The sequence below is a fragment of the Brienomyrus brachyistius genome, chromosome 1, assembly GCF_023856365.1.
Source record: "Brienomyrus brachyistius isolate T26 chromosome 1, BBRACH_0.4, whole genome shotgun sequence".
NCBI classification, from domain to species: Eukaryota; Metazoa; Chordata; class Actinopteri; order Osteoglossiformes; family Mormyridae; genus Brienomyrus; species Brienomyrus brachyistius.
Genome location: NC_064533.1, coordinates 19,969,656 through 19,989,756, shown reverse-complemented (window position 1 = coordinate 19,989,756; position 20,101 = coordinate 19,969,656). Strand labels below are relative to the sequence as shown.

At 41.9% G+C, this 20,101-nt stretch overlaps 1 protein-coding gene across 2 annotated transcripts in view; it reads right to left on the bottom strand.

Moving 5' to 3' along the window:
- The window catches only part of myo3a (myosin IIIA), a 53,051-nt gene extending 33,745 nt beyond the window's left edge, over positions 1-19,306 (bottom strand). Inside the window, exons 1-5 of one of the 2 annotated variants that reach the window (XM_049020693.1) lie at positions 19,191-19,306; positions 13,823-14,006; positions 12,070-12,204; positions 2,350-2,454; positions 818-917 (exon numbers count right to left, since the gene is read on the bottom strand). In XM_049020693.1, coding sequence (XP_048876650.1) covers positions 818-917; positions 2,350-2,454; positions 12,070-12,204; positions 13,823-13,990 — 508 coding nt within the window. In that variant the 5' untranslated portion in view covers positions 13,991-14,006; positions 19,191-19,306. Of the gene's footprint in view, positions 1-817; positions 918-2,349; positions 2,455-12,069; positions 12,205-13,822; positions 14,007-17,285; positions 17,576-19,190 lie in introns of those variants that run through there. The other variant, XM_049020686.1, reaches the window with a different exon arrangement.
- Between the last annotated feature and the right edge of the window lie 795 nt (positions 19,307-20,101).

Genomic DNA, 20,101 nt, shown 5'->3' with positions numbered 1-20,101 from the left:
GGATCTCTGATAACTCGCTCCAATGTTTCTGCAATAGCACCAAGAAAAAAAATGTCCGGCCCATTATGAAGAGCCTTGGACAGAGACAATCACTCAGCTTACTCTGAATTTTACAGATAAGCTTAAATGTTATGACTCATCACTTCTTTCATTCTCTCTCTCCCTCTCTCTGTGTTCCTCACTCTCGCTATCCTCACGGCAGAGACTCCACACACCAACCCTCAGAATTCCCTTCATCTCTCCGCTACCTGTGATTACACAAATTAGATATTTTATCAGACTGTCCATCCTGTGCATCAGATTCATATTAATCAACTCTCTAATAAGCACAGTTCATATCAGCTATACTAAATCAAAAAATGTGCTACCTCGGAAACAGAATAATTAGCTGCGTTCAATCAAAACGTCTATATGCACGCTGTATGTGACGCTCTGCTGATTTATTTATAGCTACTACTGATTGACAGAGCCTGAATCCCTTCATGGAGTTTTCATGAACGTTCGGCCTTCCTGCTGGGAAGAGAAGAGGCATTAGGAACTTGTGTCAGCAGGAATGTCTGTGACTCATCGCGGTCGTTCCCTATTAGGTAGCCGATTTCAGCAGCAGGTCCAGAGAGAGTGTTTGAGCTTTCAAGGCATGTCCAACAGATCTGAACATCAGAGCCCCCGCATCCCTCAGCAAGAGAACTGGCCGCATTTCATCAGTGAGGGTCCCTGGATTCTTGTTAGCGGCCATTAGCCTCCCACGGTGGAGGTGATGTATGGTACACTGCCACCCTCCCGACAGGGGCAGGGACGGGCGGCACCCGACACATACCGAAGTCCACCAACTTGATGCCCCCCTGAGTCGTCACTAGGATGTTGTTCCCCTTCACATCACGATGGATTGTCTTGTTGACATGCAGGTGCTGGAGTCCCTGTAGGTTTTAATAGGGGAGGGGAGAAACCAAAAGAATGCCGTGGGGGGGGTCATGACCTCTAAACCATAAGCGCTTTCATACTGAAGTTCCGGAACCTGGTCCCGGTTTTCAAGTCCCTGGGCTCGACCAGGGACTTTTGTAGCTCTTGGCCACTTTTGTGTGTCATTTTCACACCACACAACAGGAACTTAATAAGTATGGAAGACTCAAAAAGTTTAACTTCACACATAATTTCATATGAAACTACGGCACCACACCAAAACAATGAAGGATAAATATGTTGTTTTGTTATTTATGGAGGGATTGATCATGATCTAAATGGGACACAGCCTTTTATTTTATTTTACTTATACATGTTCATGATTCTTATTAAATCTGACCAGCAGATTGATCTTTCGTTTATCACAGGATAAAAAAATTATGTAACATTATCCCGCTAATGAGTGCTGGCAAGTTTCACTGCCGGTACAAACAATATCAGAAAAAAGTATATCTGTTATCGATCGAATTTTCTAATGAAGAAATACGGAGACATAAGCAAAAAATGTATTAATTAATGCATTATATGTAGTTGGGGTGCAAAAATAATTCTATCTGCTCAATTTTTGCTCCACTACATTTATTTTTTTACACTTCCATGTAACTTCCAAGTCAGCGCTGGTGCTTCTGGTTAACTAATCATCAAGGTATCGCTATAAGCGCCTCTCCAGTAGTTTGTGTTTGAACACACAGTACCTCCGAGGAGCTACAGTCGGGGTGAGTTCCAACAGTGTGCACATGACAAAAGTCCCTGGCTCCAGAAAAAGGTTCTAGTTCCAGAAAAAAAGTTCTGGTTGGTGCGAAAGCAACTTATGAGGCAGGTCTGTGGTTCTCAGATAATGCCTGCGGTGTCCTCAAGAGTGCATTCAGAAGCAGAGCATTCTACCTTATTTTTTGGACAACCAAGTTAGCAGTTAGCACCAAGGGGCATACGTGCCTGCCAAACACCTCCACTCAGCTCCCCTGGGGATGTCAGGAGGCCTTATCTGCCATGGAAGCTCATATTTTTGAGTCTACAAACTGCATTTGTCATCGTTGACACACCACAGCACACAGTGCACAATAATGAAATGTGTTCTTTGCATTTAACCCATATGTGACAATGTGACATAGCAGGGGGCAGCTAATTCAGCGCCCGGGGTGCAGTGCTTGGGGGCGGTACCTTGCTCAGGGTACCTCAGTGGTGCCTGCAATCTTTCAATTACGAGTGCACTTCCCTAACCATTAAGCCACCACTGCCCATGGGATGTTGGGTTTGGAAGAGAACAGATACAGATTATGTGTAGAATGTGTGTATCGAGTGGGTGGCGCTAAGAAGCCAGCTGCCAGGTGGACAGTACTCATGTCTCATGTTCTTCATGTTCCGTAATTTGCACCCCCGTCTCCTTACCATGAGAGCTTCATGCAAGATGTAGGCAATTACAGCCTCGTCCATTCTGTCACCCCTCTTCAGCAAGCCTTTCGCAAGGTCTGTGACGGAACCGCCATTGCAGAGCTGGGATTACAGAGGAAATGGAGAGGAGAGGAGCGATTCAACACAAGATGAGAAGTCAGAGAAGTTAAATCTGGAGCGGCAGTATCTAATTCATCTCTAACTGGGTAGCATCTTAGATCTCAGAGTGAACCTTCCATGATGTCAGGTGAAACCGTATTCTAAAAACACTCCATATATTGTTCAATGTTGTAAAAACTTTACCTTTCAAAAACAACCAGGAATGTGGAAAAAAAATGTCTTAAAAAAAAATCATATGTATATGTACACACACACATTTCCATAAGAAGGATTTGCTCAGATTATGGATGACGGATCTCATCTTTATCTTTGAATTAGCCACCCTGTTAATTCACCAGGCTCTGTGCTATTTTACCACAGGGTGTGAGAACACGGAATTAACAAGAATATTTTTCAATAATAATTTGAAAAAAGGTTCTGTAATTTGATTGAGTTGGTTTATTCCTTTTTATCGTCACATGAATCCAGCTCTCTGATGTCTATTACAGAAATCACAGGTAATGACTCAGACTGTACTGTACTGTAAGAGGAGGCTTGACAGTTAAGCAATGGCTGCAGTGAACAACATGAACAACACTAAGATAAATGCTGGTTTAAAATTAACTTCATTGTTAGAGGTATAAGTACGCAGTGTCTGAGTAAGGATTATCTCTGGCAGTTATGTTCCCATTTCATTTAATTTTATATCCTTTATATTTAAAAACAAAGCACCATTATGATAGGAAATTTGAATTTCAAATTTAATATGACCATTGTTTCAAATCTTAACAAGCACCTATAGATGCAAGACTACATTTTTATGTCTTTTTTTCTTGTTTACATTTTAGCCAAGTTAACAGAAATTTCCCTGTGTACAGGGGGTAAAGCAGTGTATTGCACCATGCCATTGTTTTATAGGAATAAACTAAAGATCGTGATCATTTTTTGCAAAATATAATTCGGTTCAGATCACAACAAAACGCCCAAATATACCAGTGAGTCCTCATACTATTCAATAAAACTGAAAAAATGTAAAAACATTTCTTTTCGCGGAATTTGGAGTCAATTATATCTGTTTGGATGAACTGAGCTGCACTGAAAATTAATTATTTTAATACTACGAAATCGCATTTGCTCCGTCTTTGTTGTGCTGTCATGAAGTAAACAGAAGCAGCACCACAAGCAGTATTTTTGTGTTTATGAAAGACATACTAAACTTTGTAGTGTGCCGAAAGCCTTTTAAGAAAATTGCATGAAATGGTCTTGCATGTTGTCAAGGCAACAACGATAACCAGCAATTTTGTGCTGCCTGCCCCAAAAGAAATGAGAAATAAATGCCTTTTAATGAGACCCAGCTCTGATACAGAACGATTACCGGATCACACACAAAAAGCCACCTTATACGTATGTGTACATGCTGAACCTAAACCTAAATCCAAACGTACCGTAAACATGATCTTCGTTTCCGCTTAAACCATCACTCCGATTTCACGAATAGAGTTATTATATTCAAATAATCAGCTGTGAAATAATTGTATTCTCATGGGACGTGCCTGAGGAGTCATTGTATGTGTGTTCATAATTTTAGGCTCGAAAAATTGATGAGTTAAGCGCATAAGGGTAATGAGCACGAATAAAAGTTTACGGTCCAATATTCAGTAATTGTGTATTTATTTATTTAATTCTGTAGAGTTTTAAATGCTTAAATGAAACTTATTGACTTTAATAGATGAATGAAACATGCCTTTGGGGAAACCTTTACTTTTCCTTATCGTTTAAAATAAGTGCAGTTATTTTTCCTCCAAAGCCGCTATAAGACATTTTTTCTATAGCTTGTCCAGCAAAACAAGAAATTTTGGGGGATGCGATTACAATGCAATCGATCAATAAAGCACAGGCGTCTAATTCCACATATGATATTTGGAATTTACGTCTGCCGTAATACATTTTAAATATCTTGCTTATGAACTTTCTTCTATTAATGCAATAAAAATATAGTTTTAGTAAGAATTAAATTGAACAGATTTCATAATCTCCAGGGAACAACTACATCACTCCATGAAACATCAAAATGATTAAGCGTATATTGGCAAACATCATGATATCTAAATGCATGCAGTCCATATTAGATGAAAGGTCTGGTATACAGGCTGTCTCGCGCTACGGTACAATACGTAAAGCTGGGTGCCTCTGGGCCATTTTGGGTTGAATTCCCAGAAACCGGAAAGCTCATTACAAGCATGCCCCCGGGGCTGATCGCGACTCTCACACGTGCTCTTTTCTTTATGCTTCCCGGGCCATTTGCACCATTTCATTTAGCAAACCACGGGGAATTCTGAATTGTCCCAGGCGTATTGTATAAACAAATAATTCACAGTGATAAAACGCACTGAACACTTCTTAATCTTTGTACAGACGTCATAACACGCCATTTTTGCGTTTAAGGTATATTTATTAACTTACGTTTTTATGGTTATGATATTTTTATGTAGGACAGCAACTGACCTAAAAGATCAGAGAACTTACGGGCAGACTGTATTTTAATGTCCGCCAGGGGATAATTTATGCCCCACGTTTAATCGCTCTGCACAAATCAGTAAATATCTCATTCATTTTAATGGAGATAACCGTGAAATCCGTACGGAATAGGTCTTTCGGCGGACCTAAAAATATTTCATAGTAAGATAAGCACACGAACCACTAAAATGGCACCTTCCTGATTCATGGCGAAGTCCCAGTTACCGTGTTTCCTTACAGATAAATGTAAGCAAAGGGCAGAGCAGTGTAGTCAAGACCGTCTTTGTCCAGTCCAAGACAGGTCCAATACTAGGACTAGTCGATTCCAGCCCAAGACCGAGCCCAAATGATCCTCTTCCAGACCACTTACCAGTTTATAATTTTTGTGTGACGCTAGAGACATGGTATATCTTCAGTTTTAAGATGATCATTTATTATTTATGAATTAAAATCAACTGCACTGTAGGGTCAAATTAGGCCATAATATTTACTTTAAGTTTTGCCTCTTTACTTGATATTAAACTCAACACTTTCCAGAGGCATAACAGCACATAACCCCACCCAGAAAAGTGTTAAGGTGGGGCTTGAAGAAAGAGGGACAAGCCATGTAGCGGTTCTCAACAAATACGGTTTATTAACCAACAACTAATGAGACAGGAGGAGGAGCAGGCGTGGGCCATAGACAATTATCTAAACATTGGGAATTTAGATAACATGGGAGAGGTGAGAGTAATCACAATCAAATTCACAATTTCAAAACCTTTGGGACATATTTCCACCGTATCAGGTGTCATATTTTTGGTACTTTGAGAAAGTACCAAAAGTAGTGTACTTCAAGGTGTTGGTTTTCCACTGGCAGAAAAACTGATACCAGGTTCGAATGACATCACAGCGAGGTTATTTTGTATTGAATTCGAAAAATGGCAGTAATATATTACACAGCTTGGCGATGTGCAAAATTGATACCAACATCGCATGTCATGCACATACAATTCTTACATCACTAGTCAGCTATATTAAAATTCATATTAAAAAGGCTTCTTCTTGCTTTCAATTCTGTACGGACATTATAGTGCGTGGGTTAATGTTTTGAATATGGAGTTATATTCTTATTTTTACTCTGTAACTCTGTCTTAGGAAAATAAACTTAGCAAGCTTTACAATTGTAATTATTTAATTTATAGATTTGTATATGTTTAAATCATTTTAAAATTGTTACCTCCTCTGCTTTTGCATCAGTGCTGCATTTGTTCTCTGAGACAGTGGTAATTATCTTCATCCTTGTCATTTAAATCACTTAAAGACAGGTTTGTGAGAAATGTATGAATTCCTTTTTCATATAAATACCCCAATATTTATTACAACAAAATCACATCACTATATTTATAACAAAATCACATCACTAGGACAACACACTATATGCCTGCTGTATTAGTGTATCCAACAAAATACTTTGTAATTTCTTGTCTTGCCATCCAGATTATTTTGTTGTATAAGTTCTTACAACCAAATCGCATTCGTTTTTTTTTACTTCGTTTATCATTATTTTCTGAGTTCGCAGCTGTTTCCAAGGTGGTGTTTGTATTGTGTTTCAGAGGCTATTTGCATAAACAATTGACAAAGAAAGCATTTCAAGCCCCACCCCGAAGTACCAAAGAAGTACCCTAGCTGGCTTAGCACTTTCGGTACTGGAACTTTTGGTATTGGTACTCAACTGGAAGTCAATGGAAAAGCGAAAGTACCAAAAGTACCGTGTCAAAACGGTGAAAAAGCGCACTAGGATTCATTGAGCACAGGCAAAACAGAACGTAACTAAACTAGACACAGGAGGAGTAAATCATAAACAAAGGCACAAATGCAAAAACCTAATATAGTAGAGTCAACAAAGGACCAATCCAAACTCAGAAATCTCTAAAAAAATTGGTACTGGCCCATGGTGATGATGCCTGGTCCATAGCCACAGATTCATCCCACTTAGCTACGTGGTAGCCCAGGGAACAGTGAAATATGCTAGGGTAACACCAAACGGGATGGCCAGTGGGGACTGCTGGCCAAATGGGGAGATGATATATGGGACGGCGGGTACCGGTTCTGACAGAAAAGGGTGATTTACCATATTTGTGCTGATCCTTTATAGGCCCAAGATTATGACGTATATGCAGTAAACATGCTGATTAGCAGTCTCACAATAAAAATACAGAACAACTATTACCTGTCAAAACCTTTTAGTGTAGAACAGGGATGGCCAATCTTATCTGAGAAGGACCAGTGTGGATGCAGGTTTTGGGGTAACCTTTAGGTCAGCTGTTCAAACCCAGGTGTGAGGACTCCCTCAATGAAAACATTTAGGGCTGTTACGGTTTCAGATTCTCACTACATGAGTATCATAGCCAATGGAATTCATGGTAACGATATTATTGCAATATCTGTAGAAGATTTTAACAAAATAATAATGATGCTATCAATCAAATTCATATTTACATTTGTTTATTGTGTGTTTTGTCTCTTTTTGCCGAATGCATTATACAAATTATGAGTTTAATTAGGTGGAAAGTCTGTAACTATAACTGTACTAAAGCATACAAAAAGAACAATTACACTACTTAACGGATGGTGAAACGATAACCAGAGCTAAAGCCCCCTTTTGTGCTTATTGTGGATCGGTACTACATGCTGATTGGGGTCTCTAATACTCCGTCTTTTCCAGATAAACAACAAAGCGACTGCGGTAGTTTGCTGTAAATGCAAACAATATGCAAACGTGAACTTCAGAATAAAAATGAAAGGCAGCTGGACTCCGTCAGCACCAGCTCTTCCAATGGTCAAGTCCGCGACAAATCCAAGTGCAAATACTAAAGGAGTCGAAGACAACAGAAGAGCATCTTGAGATCAGACTCGAGTATTACAGCCCTGGCGAAGAGTAAAGTGACACTCAATCTGTGACTGATGCTGGTTTATTTTTGGTCCTCACGCTTATCATTTCCAATTACCTTCACTTTGCTGGGGGCATGTTATTAATGTCAACCCATCACTTTAATTCCACCCGTTTTCTTAAAATCTCCTGAGGCACTGCAGGCCCCACGCAAGCCGTCACTAAGCATCCTCCCGTGACATACTGCTGTTCTCCGTGTTTTACAAATCAAGGTCAAATTCAGTATCGATAACTGTATATTTAATACACGAAAACTAATAATATGGGATCTACAAAGCCCATCGTAGGGTTTCAGCAGACTGCTTGGGAATAAATACAATTTTCAGGGACGGGAACATTTGGTTATTGAAAATCGCCTCATTGCCTTACAAATGCAGGTGGTAGAAATGAATACATTATGACAGACAGATCAAAGGGAGCGAAAGATCAAAATGGAACCACCATCAATGGACTTTCCCTCCCTTAGAAATTAGCCACTGCAGCTTCAGCGGAAGCTAATTTAATCATGTGTTTCACCTTTAAAATCTGTGTGTTTACAGTAAATCGATTACATATCATAGCTCTGATAGCTGACACATCAGACATGGAAGAAAATGGTTTCAGGAAACATACAGCAGCTCAGATTAATTTTGTTTTAAAACACACTGTCTGCCATAAATACCTCTTAGCATCTGCTGAAGTTTCCCCGAATATGACATTAATCAGGGATTTAGTGCATACTCAAACTGCTAAGGAGAGAAGTAAATAGTGTTGACACCCCCTGTACCTCTTTGAGGATGTTTTATTCAATGTCTCTCATGTCAGCCCTTCTTTTGTAGTGATATGTTGGTGAAAATCTTGGAGGCTTGTGACTAAATGGTCGCCCTGGAGCTGCCAGGCGCAGACGATGCCCCTCATCATCCACCCGACAAACAGCCACTGTCCACATTTTATTGACATCCGGTTTGAGGCCCCAAACACAAAAGTCCTTCTTAATTGATATCATCACAAAAGACAACAACCTCTGACACTCATTTATCTATCAAGAACCTGGTTTACCTATTTATCTATTAATTTCATGCTAAGAACCTGAAAACATCTTTCTTTCTATATGTCATAGTCTTGTCTGTTATTATGTGCTTGTCTGTTGTTTCTAAACCACGAGCGAGGGAAGCATTGCAAGAATTCCAGCATATTTGTACAGTTGTGTCTGTGCAAATGGCAAATACATTTTCAATTCAGTTCAAGTCATTGGATCATGTGTTATTTTGCAAAGTCTAGGAATCGATGAAGGTATAGTTGTCTATGAAACTGATTATTTCAACAACTTAACTCCACAAACAAAATGACAGAAACGCAAACTATAATCGCACAATGACAAAACAAGGGATATAGTTTTCTGTGCGATCGGTGTAATTTGGTGACGTAATTTCCTGATCTACAAGATTCCAAGAATTTTGCTGCCTGGCAGTGCCCTGTTTGCTTTCAAAGCAGTGTTAAACGGGCTTTCAGGAAACGCAGCCCTGCATATTACCGGCATGTTCTGTGGTCTAGGACTTTAATAATAGCGTGCATCCTTCTGCTAGTGAAGAGCTCCGCAGGTTAACGCAGGGCACAGAGAAAATGTGCAGCCCAGTTCACGGGGGAAAGAGAAATGGACGTCTGGGAGAAGATCCAAGCAGGTGGAAGCGTCAGCCATTACAGTCCTACCCGTCGCTGGCAACCGACTGGACCGTGACCAAATGGATGGGCTAAAACTTAACCAGGATGAATGGACAAAGATCAGGATTAGATTAAGATGGGGGATCTGGACCGTAACCAAATGGATGCGCTAAAACTCGACCAGAGCGGATGGACAGGGACCAGAATTGAATAAATGCAGAGGAGTAGGATTGTAGCGAAATGGATGTTGTGTGAAAATAGACTTGAACAATGTGAGAACCAAAATAAATGTAGTAAATGTGTCTTATGAAACCTGAACTATTTGGTTAGTGGACACTCCCTAAGTGTATGGATGCATATAGACAAAAGGCACGGGTCATCATGCATGACTGCTGATACATGAAGCACACAGAAAGGAGGCCAGTCTTCCTTCCTGTTTTGTTGTCAGTGGTCATACAGCACACATTATGGCACGTTCCACAGGGAAAGAACCAAGCGCTACTTCTGAGGGTGATGTGTGGCTTAGCTGGTTAGGAAGGGGTGTCTGTGATCAGATGGGCATGGTTCGATTCCCAGCATCAGCAGAGTGATTTCACCATTGGGCCCTTAAAGTCTCTATCATGTGACAAAGAACACATATTTTCTTGTCAAACAGAAAATGCAGCTTTTTAATTTGTTTGCAATCCTTTTCTGAGAGTTGCAATGTTCATTAATTTAATTAAATTAGGCAGATTGAACATTTGACTGATTCGGCCTGCAATATCAATTTATGACAATTATTTTCAATCCACGGAAGGGATAATAAGCCATTAACTTCTGTTAAATGGAACCACAACAATGAACGACGGAATCTAAAAACAACTAAAAATGGGAGGAAAATAGCGTGGGTTTGAATAATGCTGTACAAATGTTTTCATCCAACTCCTCTCATCTGCCGCTACCTTTCTCCTTTAATAATATGCAGCTATAAAGTATTTATTACTACGATGTAAACCCGCACTGCCAGGGGAGGATGACCCTCCCTCCGTGTCTGCTGCCTCCCTGGGCCGTTGGTTGTCCCTGAGTGGGCTTCTCCCTGCCACTGTCACCTCTATGCACCCCGGATATGTGATTGGTGACAATCCTCCTTATACAGTAAAAACATCATACAAAAGAAACTGAACTGAATATTAAAAAGGCTTGTTTTAAAGTAATGAGGAAATCTACCACCGCCTCTACTACTGTTAATATTACTATTAATATTATTAATAATAATATCAATAATAATAATGATTTTGTTAGTAACTCGCATTTCTCATTTCTCAATGCGCTACACAGTATTAAAAAAGCAGGTAAAATACAAAAGATAGATTACAATAAAAAATACAATTGCAAGTAGATCAAGCAGGCAGTAAAACAATACAAGAAAAACAGAGAAAGAGTAAAATAAGTGTTAGATGCAATAAGAAAAAAACTGCAGCCACTGTGGCTGATAACAGTTCATTTAAAGCAAGCTGACATTTGTCACCCATGCGGCATGCAGTCGTGTGTGTTTAGCTGTTACGTAACTGCATGGGGAGTGCAGCCCCAGTGCCCTCGATACTTTCCAAAATATGACCACAATCTCTGCAGTTAATTATACCCAAACCGCGTGGTTATCTAGGCGACCAGGCATGGCGCCGCATGCGGAGTGTACAGACGACCGCTGGGAATGGGCTGCATGGAACCACCCCCACCCCCCAGGCCCCAAAGCTGGAGGGAGGAGCGGTAACCATGGCGATTGTCAAATCACTGTGGCAGGTGCTGATTTTCAGCGTCAGGATTAGCCTCCCGGATTTTGGCTGTCTATCTCTTCTTCTTTTCCTTGGTGTTTGCGTACAGATGTCCGAGAGCCACGGTGAAATGCAAACTCTATGTTTTTCCACTGTCTTTCAAAATTTTCTTGGGACACCTCAATTTTTGAGGCTTGTATATAATCATGCACGGGCAGCATCAAATAAGAAAATTACTCGGTTCTCTCCAGTACCATAAATTTCAAGAATATTATTTATAAAGAAACTACCTGCATGGGTTTTACCATGTGTGAGAAATGTTTTATGCATTTTTTCCCTGCAAGAAATCTGGAGCCCCTGGGAAGGATTTCCATGAAAACAGAAATTGCATTTAGTCAGCGATTACAGGAAACGTATCAGTGTGCTGACCTCCGCGACCACGGAACATGCAACACAACCCAGTATTGGGACGTTACCTGCTTAAAAACATAACATGGTCACTAACTCTGATGAACAAATTTACCCCCCGACCCCGACGTGAGCACGGGGCCCACATACTACAGACAGCGTAGGGGGGCGGTTTTGCACCCCCCACACACACAGGGAGAACATGTAAATTCCATACACACACACATAGGTGTAGTAATCAAACCCACAACCCTGGAGGTATCAGGCTACAATTCTACCTGCTTATTTTCCCTCTTTATTCCAACCTGGAACAGCAGCTATAGCTTCAGGCCCACTATGAAAAGGGAACGAGACCCAGGTCCCCCGTACCTCCAATACCAGCCAAAGCTGGTCCCCATCCTTCACGTCCTTCTTGAAGAACATCCCAAAGAACTTGACGACGTTGGGGTGGTCCGACAGGCCCTTGAGGATGTTGTACTCAGCCTCTATCTCCTCATCTATGTCCTGCATTTGGAGACAAAACTGCACTCAGAGCCAAGTCCACCAATAGCAAGAATACCTTTAGGCAGTACCCTGTGTCACAGGGGTCCTAAACATAACAGGATTGGTCTGGATTGGGGACTCAACATGATATATTATATATATAGTGAGTGGATAATTATACTATACTGTACTATGCTATGCTATGCTGTGCTATACTGTACTGTACTGTACTATACTATACTATACTATATTAGTACATCTGTTTAGTGTGACAAAGGCACAACAGACAATAGAATCTGGGACTCTGTAACCAAGGAGATGGGGGTGATCATGTGCTGATCAGTTTAATTTTATGGTAACCAATAAAGTTATCACTGGTGGACAGCTAAACCAGTCTGTGACATCATCAGCAAATACAGCATCACACCTACCCATCTAAAGGCTGTCATCTTTCCTCAGAAATAAATACATCAGTTAAAATGACAGCGGACATTTCTTCTCATGCTAAATTGCTGAATGATTAATGGTGCAATTGCTTAATTACTGAGAGGGAAAATTAGAGGAACTAATTGAAATGGGCCTGAAAAAATGGACTGGAAACTGTTTATCAGAGCACAGAGCAGTGATGTGTGGCTCAGCAAGGTAGGTGCTGTGTCTTTGATTAGAAGGATGCTGGTTCAAATCCCAAGACCACCCAAGTGGTTTTACTGTTAGGCACCTGAGCAAGGCTGATAACACCCCCCCCCCCACACACAAATTTCTCCAGAGCCTGGCTTTCTCAAAACAACAAAAAACACAGAAATAAAGTACTCAGCCTGTAGGGCGATAATGCAAGCTAATGGAACAACAGCATGCAGAAATGTCATGTTTATGTCGATGAGATGTGAGGTTATAACTCAAGGTTTGTGCTTCAATGTCGTTTAATTTATGGTAATGGAGACGCAGGGAACCAAGTGAAAAACTCAAATGAAACCAGAAAATGTACTGACATGGAAGTGGAAGACATGGAAAATTTAGAGATCCTTAAAAAATGGGTATGGAGAAGCCTCCAGCGAGGAAAAGAAGTAACAGCCCCCCCACAAGGAAACCCTTTCTTTGTGAATAGCCCTGTGATGAGAGTGAGGGTGGTGTTTGAGCTGGGGGGGGGATGGGCTCCTGTTACATCATGCAATTATTCATCCACTTAGAACCATAATAGATCTCTTTTTTCTTCAAAATGCAGTTCAGCTAAGGCTGTAACACACAATATTGAAGCCTACTGGGGCAATACTAAGGATGATAAAAGGAAGAGAAACTAGTGGATGGAAGAGGCAATGCAGGCCGACCCCGTCAGAATACCGGTAAGTCTGAGCAGGGGGTTAGAGATTGCCTAAAGCATAGCAAATTTTATCACCTGTGATTTGAGAAAAGCAATGTCAAACATAGCTAAATACCTGTATCAGGTACACCAGCTAAGATTCTCACACACATTTATTTTATTAACGATAACTCCAGCAAAACTAAACAAACTCTCTATCAATCTTGTCTGATAAAATGGACTTCTCAGAAACAATGTGTGATAGAATTGCCTAGTACTTCAGTATCATGATGGGTCTTTACTTCCACAGTATGGATCGCTGGAAGCAGGACTCCCACTCACATGGATCGGATCGAGTATTTTGACGGCGGCCTTGCTCCCGTCGGCCTTGCTGAGCACTTTGTACACTTTCCCATAGGTCCCCTTCCCGATGGTCTCGATGATCTCCCAGGTGTCAGAGGGGTCGGGAAAGTGGTCGAAGACGATGGACTTTCCTGACTTGGGGAACATCTTCACGAGGGACCTCCTGCCGATGTAAAAGATGGCGGTCAGTAACTCATGCGATTCTGGTCTAGATGCCATCATATGTCATTCAACCACAATACATAAAAGCTAACAATCCAAGAGCTAAATCTTGACTTCATTTGGTGTATTGTATATTTTGTATACAGTATGTTATTGTTCATTCTTATATTATCGGTAACCATTGTGTATTGTATAAGTCTGCAGGGAGGTAGACCAGCAAATATTTCATTGTTCTTGTACAAAAGGTAATAAAGTTTTTGAATCCTTTCATTCCAGGTATTCAACACAGATGGCCACTAATTACTTGTATTTTTAGGACCTTTGCATTGTGGTATCATCTTGGTAAGGGGGTATTTATAAATAGTAATCAATTCAATTGTAGGAAAAGCCTTAAAGAAACATTGCAACACAGTTTTGAGGTGATATTTGGTGAGTAATGGAGTAAAAAGAAAGAGGACATCACTGAGTAAGAGGAGCCGGACATCCATAGCCCCAATGTGTCAGTAGTTCTCCCTGAGGTGCTGTGATCACTCCCACATTTCAAAAACAATTAAAGTGTGTGTGTGTGTATAAAGAGGGCTCTGTAATCATCTGATACCTGCCCTAGGCCAAATGTTTCAGAGGATATGCAAATCCTCAATGTGTGTGTGAATGGTTACTGTGGATTATAAGAACTGCTAATAGTTATTAGGCCTTTCCCAGTCTTTAAAGGCCTGAAAATGTTCCAAAATACCCAAGATGCAATTTTTCCAGACTTGCAACAAAAGCTGGCGCGCCAGAAGGCTACCGGAGGAGACAACTGAGACATTGCACTGAAGTGTGACGCGTCAATGGCTGGCTACCCTAGCAGAAAAATGTCTCGCCACATATAATTGGTCAATTACACGATCAAAGGTTTCAGACGTAGAAATGGCAGGAGAGCCTCTGCAGCAGAGGAGGGATAAACAGGATGGTGTGAGGGGGCTCCCTTCAGGGGGCTCAGTGCTCAGTAGCCTGCTTCACCACATGCTATGATTTTGACACTGGACACAATGAGGTACAGTAATCGGAGGCTGTTTTCCAAAAATCGATAATCCTATAAAACAGAAACGACCTCTGTGATGGCGCCGAAGTGAAAGGAAACGCAAAAAACAGCAGGAGGAGCAGCAGGAGGAGATGGCAGAGCTTCACGCTCTCGCCATTTCAGGTAACCTCATTGTTGTGTAATACTAAATAATGCCGGATATCAATACACAGCAAAAAGTGACATCCAATATGCATTCTGTTCACACTCTGTATGTATAAGGCCACCTAAAGCCCTTATTTTAGCATTTAAGACCTACTTCAAGAACTATGCTTTTCTGAGTATGTCACGGTTTCAAAAATCGAGATCCAGATACATCTTTTCACGCTGAATGGTCCGGATCTGAGCTGAATGATCAGGACAATCAACTGCTTTCAAAAAACCAAAAAGGTTTTGCCCCAAACCTGGTTCTTTTTCTTTGTTTTCAGATTGTGGATATAAACTTAATATTCAAATAATTAGGAACTTGAGTGAACAATTAAAAAGAGTGACATGTGAGCTAATTAGTGAACAAAGCTGTGCAAAACTGCTGTACCCCTGCGTGACAAACTAAAGTATCTTAACTTTCATCTAAAGTGACTTTTCATGTTCATACTTTTCTAGAGATGGATATATTTATAGGGGCCGTTCAGGGAAGATACATGGTTAACTTGTGGGAATCCTTGCTGCCAGAGTTAAACTGCTGAACTGTCTGAAAAGCATCCCAGTGTAAACTGGATAAAGGGCTAATCAAACGCTATTCATGCTAAATGAGTCAAATGACGGCTATTAGCTTTTGTCAGTAACGTTACAGTAAAAGCAAAAGCACGGAAGGACCTCGAAATCCCTGTGACAGTCAGAGGTCCATCCCTGCTCTCAGTCCAGCACAGATCTTTGTGACAGACGTTACCAGTGGAAAATGTGACCTCTTTAATTTCCACAAAAAGGAGGCCCACTCCAAGAGAGGCTTTTATGAGACCCACATAACAGGCTATTATGTATTTTTTTTCCTCTCCCAGTTTCTGTCCTTCTCTCTCTCACACTCACGTTCCTCTACCTTCCTTTGTCTCCCCGCTGTTTTTATCCTTTTCAGAAAACAGTGTGTGTGCTCCCCCCACACCCCTTCAGAAATTGCAGTCATGCAGACCACCGTAAACAAATCTCGCGGCTCGCATGCAAATGTGAGCACTCGCGCTGAACCGCATGCGAAGTGCGGAGCATTTATCGTCTCTGCAGTGTCGGATTGGACGCTCAACCGCAAGTTTCTTTTCCAGCTGAGAATCCCGCAGATCTGAACCACAGCAGCCCCCATTACTGCTTGTTGTCTGATGACAACCACAGAGTACAGTCACAGAGACACCCCCGCATCACAAGGTTATGTCCTGGGCTTTTTGAACATGCCTGAACTGACTGAGCTCCCCAGATCTGACCAGTGAAAGCTGCACCTGCAAAGGTCTATTATTATTACAAATATTAGCATTAATAGAGACAAATAATAATAAGAGTATACAGTATAGGAGTCTATAGTTTCCATTTTCCCGAGCAGAGCCAGGCTTTAAGATTTGGACAGGAGGACAGACATGCTTTTATTTAAGCACAATCAGATACAGCAGGAGCAAAGCTATCAGTGGTGGAGAAGCAGCAGCAGCAACATTAGCGGTAGCGGATGCACAGCATTAGCACTGACTGTGGTAACAGCTGGAGCGGTAGCATTAGCTGCGCCACTGCCAATAGCAGAAGCAGTAACATTAGCAGTTACAATACAGCAGCAGAATGACATGCATTAACACCCTTGGCCAGCGTCCAGTTTACAGCCACGGATATCGCCCCGGCAACAAATTTCCCCCAGTATATCGCTCCCATTTAACATATGATACCTTTCAGAGCCGCAGCATACAGTGACATAGATGAACAGCTTTCATTTACTGTGACCCAGAAAATAAAACAAATAAACATCCCCTGGAACTTTGGCAGCGATGGATGAAACATGCCGAGTAACTATCAAGCGGGTCTAAAATATCAATGATAAGTATCAAACAAAGGATGGCGCCCTCTCCTGTGACCCCTCCTTTATGCATGGCTGTTGTTGTGGCAGGTATCTGTTACTTGCAAAGCCGAGTTTGCAAATACATTTCACCATCCAGTAGAATCCTGATTACACTGTGTCTGAACTGACACCAACCTTGACGTGAAATTGATTTCATAAAATAAAAAAAAAAAAAACTGGGTCCTACTTACATTGTTTTTTCAAATGGCCTCTGGACATTTTTCACGCGGTCGTCCATAAAGGTGTGCAGAGGGGTCACAGTGGTGCTGGCAAGATTGTAAACAGCTCCAGGAGGAGCCTTGTTGCTAATCTTGGCAGCAATCCCCTTGATGGCTTTGGAAGCTAAGCTAATCAGCAGTAGCTATACTCTGATTAAGGGAATTAGCTGAGGTTGCGCCATGGGTCTTATCCCTGATAGCCTCCGTTCATTCCCACCAAACTTGGCTAACATTGACTAAAATACAGCCCTGTCAAACATCATATCATTGACACATGACCTTCCCTTTGTAGGAGGGATCACTGCTCAGTGGGAGTCATCATTCTACTACCCACAATGCAACAGGCAAACTTCATGGCCTGTGCATTGGGTAGCAGTTCTCAAGATGGTTGGTCACACGAGACAGAAATAATGTGAGGGGCGGGTGGATCCCGTGGGGACGGGTTTAATGGATTCCACCTGGAGGACTCGTTACAGGAGTAGGTGACTCGGCACTAAGTGCGGTGAGATGTGAGCTGGGGTTGCCCGTGTGCTGACAGAGAACCGGAAGAACCACTGGCCACGTACGCTTACGTGGATGTGGGGATTAGGGTAACCTAGCAGCACGATATGGCTCTTTGGCTCTGGGGGTGGGGGGGAACTGAATCTAAGTGCCAAGCACATTGCTGGCAACCTGTTGCACAATGAGGAGAGAAACACATTTATCAAACGTAGGACACGTAGTACCTTTAATAGTTTCACTTCAGGAACCTTTCCTCTTCTTACCTAGGGACACCTTTGGGGGCAGGAGGAAGAACCTGATCCAAGATGTATCACACAAAACATTTTATAGGGGCAATAGAAATCTGACATGTTTTTTTTCCCAAGTTCCGAGACTTGTCGAAGAGGTTCTTGAATATGGATTTACTTTCAACTTACCCTGCAGGCAAGCATGGCTAACTGCTTCATATAACTTCTAGGACAGTGGTTCTCTTCTTGAGACACCCTCCTTCCATATATTTCTTACATTTCATCTCCAACAGAATTGAGTCAACTTAAGGAATTGAAGCTTAGCCAATTCATTTAATGAGATGGTCTGGTGGAGGATCAGAAGAAATGTATGGTATGGATGAGGAAGCTTAAATAGAGGTTCAGGGATCACTGCTGTAGGAGACCAGTATTGACATGTTCATGTTACCCAGACTGCTGATCCTTTGCCACAGGCTGAACGTCATTTCAAAAAGGTCAGCAACCTTCAGAAGATGTTCCCGTAACCTCAAAAATGAGTTCCAGCCGTTTACTTCCAGAGCGATGGTGATTAAATATAATGGAGATCCATCAGAGCCCCACTAATTAATTTAACGACCAAGCAGCTCACGTGACAGAAAAACGCAGGTACCAAAAGTCCGAATGAGAACCTGTCAAAGTCTTCTTTACGCTCTACTTCATGGTACAAGCGTATCCATTATACTCATAATTAATTCATCTCTTAAATTTGTCCCTGACACCTGTTATACACAGAGTATCATGTTATGGTAAAATCGCAAGTATGAGAAGCTGACAATATTAAAACATATTAACCTATAAAAGATCCAGCAATCTCTTGCCTTCTTCTTATGGAAACATGCAAACATATTCTACCCCCGACTACACAGCTTTCCCCCTCAAACTGCTCAGTTTCCTCACTCAATGACACATGCCTGGCTAAACGGATGCTTAGATGTGGTATATTTCTCATCATAAACTGACCATTACACATCCTTGAGGGAAAGTAGCTATCAGCTGAGTCAGCAATACCCTCAAGACCTGCACAAAATGCGTATAATTACTTTACAGGTGACTGCCTAAGGATCGAGCCGTGATGCACATTTGAGGGTTTGTTTCCCAGCGAGACACTGACCTGTACTTGAGGCAAGAAGGCTGCAGATGGATAGGTGTCCCCCAGGGCCACCAGGACTACTCCAGCTCAGGAGACCTCTGGTCAGCTTACCACCACTCCCCTGGCGGCGTCTTGCAAATAAGAACCAAAACCAGCAAGCTAAGCAGCACTGGTAGGAGCTCTAGAGGGCGATGGCCTCACTCCTCAGAAACCACACCTGCTCAATCTCGCAGTCTTTGCATGGCCTTGGGCGGTTTGTCCAGATAGATCAACAAAATGTACTAAAAACAGTCAAAATCCACAAGATCTTTCTTCCAACAGGGCTGAATTGACCTCCAGCGCAATCCTTTACAATACTTCTGCCTTGACTTTTGTCCCCATTCCATCTTCTGTGAAGAGATGTCATAGGTTGGCAACCTTGCTAATACTCAGTCTCCTTGCAAATATTCTGAACACAGCAAGCACCAAGCAAGTGGATTACCTACAGGTCTGGATGATCTGTAGAACTACATGGTTGGCTACCATTCCTTCATATCTGTCTCTGTCGGCACTGAGTTTGCTGTGGGGCCTTCCCAGGACCATGGACTGGCCTCCTTCCTCCATGCATTATTCATCAGCGACGGTAACACAACGCCACAGAACACGTTGAAATATTTACGCTGCCAATCATTGTAATGGTCAGCGGAGGTGCTGTGCTGGCCGGTGGCCAGATGGGTGGTCAAAATATGACGTGGACTTCAAGCAGGCCTAGGAACAATGCCAAGTGCTCTAAGGTGACCGGGCTTGGAGTCTCGTGTGGACATCGTTCAAACGCTTGAACGGCGTGGAAGACGTGTCAACTTACGACGCGGCAGCAAGACAAAGGAAGGAAGTCACCACTGGCCCGCGGGTCCAGTTTCAACCCCGTTTGGGTTCCTTTCAGAGGTCGGCTT